At 59.0% G+C, this 6,391-nt stretch overlaps 1 protein-coding gene across 1 annotated transcript in view; it reads right to left on the bottom strand.

Moving 5' to 3' along the window:
• The window catches only part of LOC117870508 (leukocyte immunoglobulin-like receptor subfamily B member 5), a 15,094-nt gene extending 10,689 nt beyond the window's left edge, over positions 1–4,405 (bottom strand). Inside the window, exons 1-4 of the mRNA XM_034757701.1 lie at positions 4,285–4,405; positions 4,041–4,076; positions 2,509–2,793; positions 1,679–1,969 (exon numbers count right to left, since the gene is read on the bottom strand). Of these exons, the coding sequence (XP_034613592.1) occupies positions 1,679–1,969; positions 2,509–2,793; positions 4,041–4,076; positions 4,285–4,315 (643 nt within the window). The 5' untranslated portion in view covers positions 4,316–4,405. The remainder of the gene's footprint in view (positions 1–1,678; positions 1,970–2,508; positions 2,794–4,040; positions 4,077–4,284) is intronic.
• Positions 4,406–6,391: the final 1,986 nt, after the last annotated feature.

Genomic DNA, 6,391 nt, shown 5'->3' with positions numbered 1-6,391 from the left:
TGGAGGGGTGGCTGGGGCAGGGCAAGGAGAGGCCGAGGGGACCTAGAGGCCAATTGTGTTTTATCTCCATCAGCTGGGGAAGGAGAAATCAGTTGAGTGGGGAATGATCACAAGTGAATCAGAGTTCGCTGGTGTAGCAGGAACTGCTGGGTAGGGTCACACTGGGAACTATTGCTGAGCTCGCCTGGACAGTAACTGCCATTGGCTGAATTCAACCCACTTCCTGGGCAACAATTTACATTCCTGGAGCACCAGGATCTGGCGTTAGAACGTCCAAGGCACTAGGCCAGAACCCACCGCTCTACGGTCCCTTNTCTCTGTTTGCGGCTCTGAGTTCCAGCTCAGATACCTGCAGCTATTTCTCCAGGCGATGGGTCGGCTTCTCAACTGAACAACTGTCCCTCCGCTGCTTTTTCTAGAGTCCCTCTGCTCTCGGACAACTTCTCCCTTCCTGTCGCTACCCCTGAAAGTGCTGGGTGGATGTTTTGTCCGTACTATTTGCTTTACTTTCGCTACAGCTCACTTCCTCCTCATTTCTTCAGCCCGTTTCTCTTTGCTCACAGCTGGTTTCCATCACGTTTCATTCGTGCTTTACTTCTCTTGTGGTTTTCTAACAATTGCTTTGTAACTTAGAGACTCTTTTTCCTTCCTGTTTCACTGCCTGGTTCTTCCTGTAACTTTCCCACTCATGCCTCTGTCTTTCCTCTGTCTGCCTCCTCCTGTTCCTGTCATCTCTGTCCCTTCTCAATGGGACTTTCCCCCTGCCAGCTCTCTGTCTGGCCCCTTCGATGACACAGCTCGGCCACCGAGTCCTTATCCACTGACTCCCGCTCGCTGGGTTCCTTCATTTCTGGTGCCGGTTGTTACCTCGCTGGCTGCTGGTGTCTCTCTCCCGGTGCTGGACACCCTCCCTCCAAACTCTACCAGCCATTTCCACCAGGAGCGCTCGGGGAGGAGCTGCTGGCTGCTGTCCCTCGCTGTTTTCTTTCTCTCCCCATCACAAAAAAATCCCGCCCCAGGCTCGAGCTCCCCCCACTTCCACTGCCCGGGAATCCTTGGGGGTCTCCCCACAGCTGTTGTTTCCAGGCTGCTTCTGAGCAGCCAACGTGTGCAGCTCCCACAGCTCTTGAACCTGACAGCCCCCAGCCCCGGTGGGCATCACACAGCCAGCCCTGGAATGCAGTCACAGGCTGGGGGCAGGGCCGGCTGGGCAGCACCTGAGCCCCGACTCCTCTGTGCGCCCCCAGAGCGGGGAAGGCCGGGGCAGCATCCCCCTGGGGGCAGAGATCCCCTCCCCTTCAGCACCGAACCTCCAGCAGCTGCTGCTGCCCCCTTGCTCTGGACCCCACCAGTGATTCTGTCCCTGCCCCCTACCCGGGCGTCCCCTCTGCTGGGCCCAGGGCTCAGGGCAGAGCCTCGCTCTGAGCATCCCATTGGCGCAGAGACCCCCTGATCAGTGACGTGCACAGGAATAAAAATGTGGCCGCTTTTGAAGGGGCACTTTGTGTGCCCCCCGCAGCCAGAGGAGCTGGCTCTGCTCCCCGGAGGAGTTCTCTGCTCCAGACCCACTAATTCAGGGGGGCCCTGCACCTGCTTGCCCCCCAGGCACATGCCCTTGCCCCTGAGGGTCTGGCTGGGTGTGGGGCGGGGAGCGGGGATACTGAGCCGGGCCCCTCACCTGCTACCACCAGCTCTACGGAATCACTGGGATGCGACCAGATGAACAGGTACCATTTGTCGTGATAATAGCAGCTGTAGCTCCCGGCGTCTCTCCCGCTCACATTGCGAATGGGAAACTCAGCCAGGTCCCCAGCCGGCTCCACGTCCTGCAGCACGTTCGGGTTTCCATCTTTGTACAGAAGGAACCTCATGTTCTGGTACAGACCCCGACACTGGACAATCACAGCTCCCCCCCGGGCGACCCTGCCGCTGGGGCGCAGGGAGATGGAGGGTTTGGGGTAGCTGAGCTCTGCAATGAGAAGGAGACAGGTCATGAGAACAACCCTGTCACAGTCACTGCGCCCCGTCCTCGCCGCACGGTCCCAGAGATGGGGCCCTGGGAGAAAACCCAGCCAGAGGAACCTCTCCGAGATCCCAGAGATTCCTGGGAGCTACACCAGAAACTGCCTAATATCTAGAGCACCCCTCCGCACCCGTCTATCTATTTAATGGGGCCCCGCAGCCTGGGAGCCAGGACTCCTGGGTTCTATCGCTGGCTCTGGGAGGGGAGTGGGGTCTAGTGGTTAGATCGGGAGAGGGCTGGGAGTCAGAGGTCCTGGGTGTTGAACAAACATGCTGAGTAAAAGCCCCTGCCCTAAAGCCAAGCCCTGAGGATCTAACCAGACACAAGGTGCAGGAGGGATGATTATCCCCCATTCAGACAAGGGGAAATGGAGGCACAGGCAGGTAAAGTGACACCCCAAGGAGTGTCCCATCTGCCCAGAGACCACCACGATGGTCCGGCTGGGTGTGGGGCTGGGAGCAGGGATGCCGAGCTGGGCCCCTCACCTACTACAACGATCCGCACAATGTCACTGGAATACGACCAGTTGGGCGACTCTGATCTGGAGCGAGATCGGCACATGTAGACCCCTCCGTCTTCCTGTCTGGCACTGGGGATGGTGAATTCACCCCCGTCCCCAGCAGCGTCCAGCTCCTGGATTTCGATTCCACCTTTATACAGAAATAACCTCCTGGCCCCGCACCGACACTGACAGCGGACGGTGACGGCTCCCCCCAGGGCGATCACTCCGCTGGGGCTGACGGAGATGGAGGGTCCGGGCACAGGTAGCTCTGCGTTCACACACAAACAGGAGTGAGATGGGGAGACACAAACCCCTCCCCGTGTCTCTGTAACCTGCCCTTAGTGCCCAGCCCCAGGGACAGCACCAGGGCTAAACCTCACTGCATCCACAGGGAACCTGTGGGCTGGATTCTGATCTCAGCGCCCTGGGGTCAATCCAGAGTCACCCCTGACTGCACTGGGGGCCGGGCTGGGTTCTGATCTCAGCCCACCAGGAGGGTGACCATATTTCCCTATGCTGAATATGGGACACCTGGTAAAATTACTCGTATTCAAGCATGTTCAATGGCAATCAACGAGAACTGTGCAGTACAAAGACTCAAATTAACATCAAGTTGACTGAGTCTCTGTTAAAAAGAAATCCTGCGTAGCTGTATTCTTTTCATTTACCTTCTTTTCTGTGAGGCTTTAGGGTTCACATGGGGAGGGGTGACACACACACCCCTATCCCCTCTCCTCCCCGGGGAGAGGTTTTACACACGCACACTAGTACCCCTCTCTCACACGGGGGGGTGACAGGCCAACCCCATCCTCCCTGCCCAGCACTCTCTGCCCTCCATGCCTGGCTGGGCCATCAGGGATGGACCTGCCTCTCCTGGTACCTGGCGCCATGTCTTCCTGAGGCAACACTTGGGAAGCAGGGAGAGACACAGGGCCCCATGTCCCCATCCCCAGATTTCTGCCAGGGTTCACACCAGAATGTGGCCAGGCCAGCAGCATCCCGGGAGCCGGGGAGGAGCAGGGGTGGGGTGAGGGGGAAGGAATGACCTGGCCCTTGTCTTTGCAGAGCTCATCTCTCCCCCTCTCCCCCAGGGATGGAAGCAGCTTGTCCCTTCCTGCCCGCACAGTGTGGAAAGGCAGCGAACACCCCCAGGCTGCTGCTGGCCACCCACATAACCCAGCCGCCTCCTGTCCCCCAGCTACCGTGCGGGCAGGAAGGGGTTAAGCCCTAAGGCTGCATTGTGCCCCAGGGCCCAGGGAACCTGACTGCAGGGGCCTCAGTGACCCCAGCCAGAGAGGGGGCTCAGCAGGGGAGGGTGCCCAGGGGACGGAGCAGCCCCGCGCTCCCTGGGGGCAGGACGCAGGGCGAGGAATTATGGGGTGAAGAGGGTGCTAAGCCCCTGCCCAGGGGCCTGTGGTGGACCCTGCAGGTTCGGGGTGGGAACAGGCTGGAAATCGCTTCCCCGCACCTCCCAGTCCTGAACACTGAAGTTTCCCCTGCCCCACAGATACTCACGTCCGGACACCCCATGCTGCCCGGCCAGCCAGCAGCCTGGAAAGGAGATGGCTCATTAGGGACCAGATCCCAGAGTGACTCAATACAACACCCTGGTCTCAGATCCCCAGGCTCCGTGGACATACTCCCTGGTCTCTGATCCTACTCCTCACCCGCCCACCCCATTGTGTGCACACCCTGGTCTCAGATTCACCGCCCTCCCCCCCCCCCATGGACAGATGCTCTGTCTGTCTCCGATACTCACCAAGGAAGAGGCTCATGAGAGCAGACCCCATAATGGGGGCAGCGAGGGGCCCCTGAGCGCTGCCACCAACACCCCAGTGCCCAGCTCCACCGAGTCCCAAATAAGAAACTCAGCTGGTGGCTCCAGCTACAGGAAGTCGACAATGTCTCATCTCTTCCTCTGCCCACCACACCTTGTCTCTAATCTGCAGGCGAAATCTAGTGCGGTCAAAGTAAACAAACGGCTTTGTGAAACCCAGGGACCGTCAGCCTGGCCAGGTGTCATGCAGCTCACAGCTTGTCTGCAGCCTTGAGGAAGGTGTATGAGACTAAGACTCAGGCAACCATAGGGTCTGGTCTTCAGTCTTCCACTGACCACAATTTCCATAAAAATTCCATCCCCTTTTCATTCTGGGTTCAAGACCGGCTGGGGACCCATATAGGTAAAGTTAATATGTGATTATGCAAGTAAAGGCCTGCATTGTAATGGACCTGCATGATGAGAATTGAGGTCATTCAGGAAACCATAACAGACCCCCCACACACACACCCTGCCTGCTTTGTTGCATTCTGAGTTCAAAGCTGGCTGGTGACCCACGTAGGTAAAATTAATACGTGATCACGCAATTAAAGGGGGCAGAGTTAAGGAAAACTTAACTGGGGTATTTCCTGGTGCTGGAGGGTTTAACTCTGCAGCCTTCCCTCTCAGCCTGCCAACCTGCCCACCTGCGACACGAGCCGTGGCACTGTGTGAGGAGCGGCACGATGGGGGACACCTGGGTTTGCTGCCCCTTGCACCATAGCTGAGCGGTGATGACGGGTTTACACTGTCACGCCTGGTTCTAAGGGGCTTTTCTCAGCATGTGAATTAAATCAACCAGGTTCAAAAGAAAACAGGAGGAAGAGAAATTCCATCCCAGGCCCCCCAATGGGTCACCAGCCGAGAGAGACCCAGTGACCTTCTAATGCCCCCGCAGAGACCCTGTCCCCGAGCTGGAGGAGACATTGTCAGTGGTTATGAGGCCAGACCCCTAGAGAGGGACGTGACACAGGCTTTGTGTATACGCCATTGGCTAGAGGGCAGGAGAAATCTGGGGGTCAGGGGACTCCATTCCCGGCTCCGGGAGGGGGGTCTAGTGGTTAGAGCAGGGGGCTGGGAGCCAGGACCCGGGTGTGATGGTCGCACCATCGCCCGTCCATTCTCACCCAGCGCTGGGTTGGTGCTGGGTAGGGGGCTTAGGGGGCAGGAGCTGGGGGGCAGGGTACTGACAGGGGAGGAGGGAGAATGAAAGCTACTCCCAGTATTTGGGGGCACCTGGGTTCCCCCCTAATGAGCGTTTTAGGGTGAATCTGCCCCATTGCCATGGGGGACACTGGGTGGCATCGCTTGCCCCTCGCTTCCCTCGCCCTACCCCCAGCTGGCCAGAGGTGCTCAGCTGGAGTTTTGGCAGGAAAACAAATTCCCCACATCCGCTGACCCCGCCTCTGTGAGAGGGGAGCCCCCCCCCCCGTCCTTGCCCCATCCCCCCTCTGACCTCCATCCCTCCCCCTGCCCAGACCTTGGTCCATCTCTGCTCCAAGCTCCGTCCCCCCAACCCCATCCCATCCCCCCTCAAATCCCCATCCTCTCTGCCCCTGTCCTGTCTCCCCTCAAACCCCCCACCCAGCACCAACCTCCCTTGTTCCTGTCCCCCCTCCAACACCCACCCACCTGCCCCCTTTTTGTCTCCCCTCAAATTCCTGTCCCCGACTCCCTCCCAGATCTCAACCCATCTCCCCTCTAATCCCTCCCCTCCCAACCTCATCCTGCCCCCCAAACTCCCGTACCCAGCTGCTCTTTGCAGAGGGTCTCACAGGCCCGGAGGGCTCAGGGGGGTTGGAAACTCTCTCCCTCGCCAGCGTTACACAGGCCAGGGGCCGGGGCTCGTTTCAAACTGAGCCCCTGGTTCTACTCGGCTCCAGGGCAAACCCCCAGCAGCAGCCGTTCAAAGGCAAAGCTTTTGGGTTAACCCCACGGATAAGGAGTCAAACCCGGCCTGTCTATTGAAACGGGGGCTGAGCGACTGCGGCCAACAGCCGGAGTCAGACCGGCTCCAAGTCTCGCTCCTTCGGGAGTCACCGGAGCAGAG

Source organism: Trachemys scripta, unplaced genomic scaffold (genome assembly GCF_013100865.1).
Source record: "Trachemys scripta elegans isolate TJP31775 unplaced genomic scaffold, CAS_Tse_1.0 scaffold_30, whole genome shotgun sequence".
NCBI lineage: Eukaryota > Metazoa > Chordata > Testudines > Emydidae > Trachemys > Trachemys scripta.
Note: the sequence above shows the minus strand (reverse complement) of the source record. Positions and strands in the feature narration are given on the sequence as shown.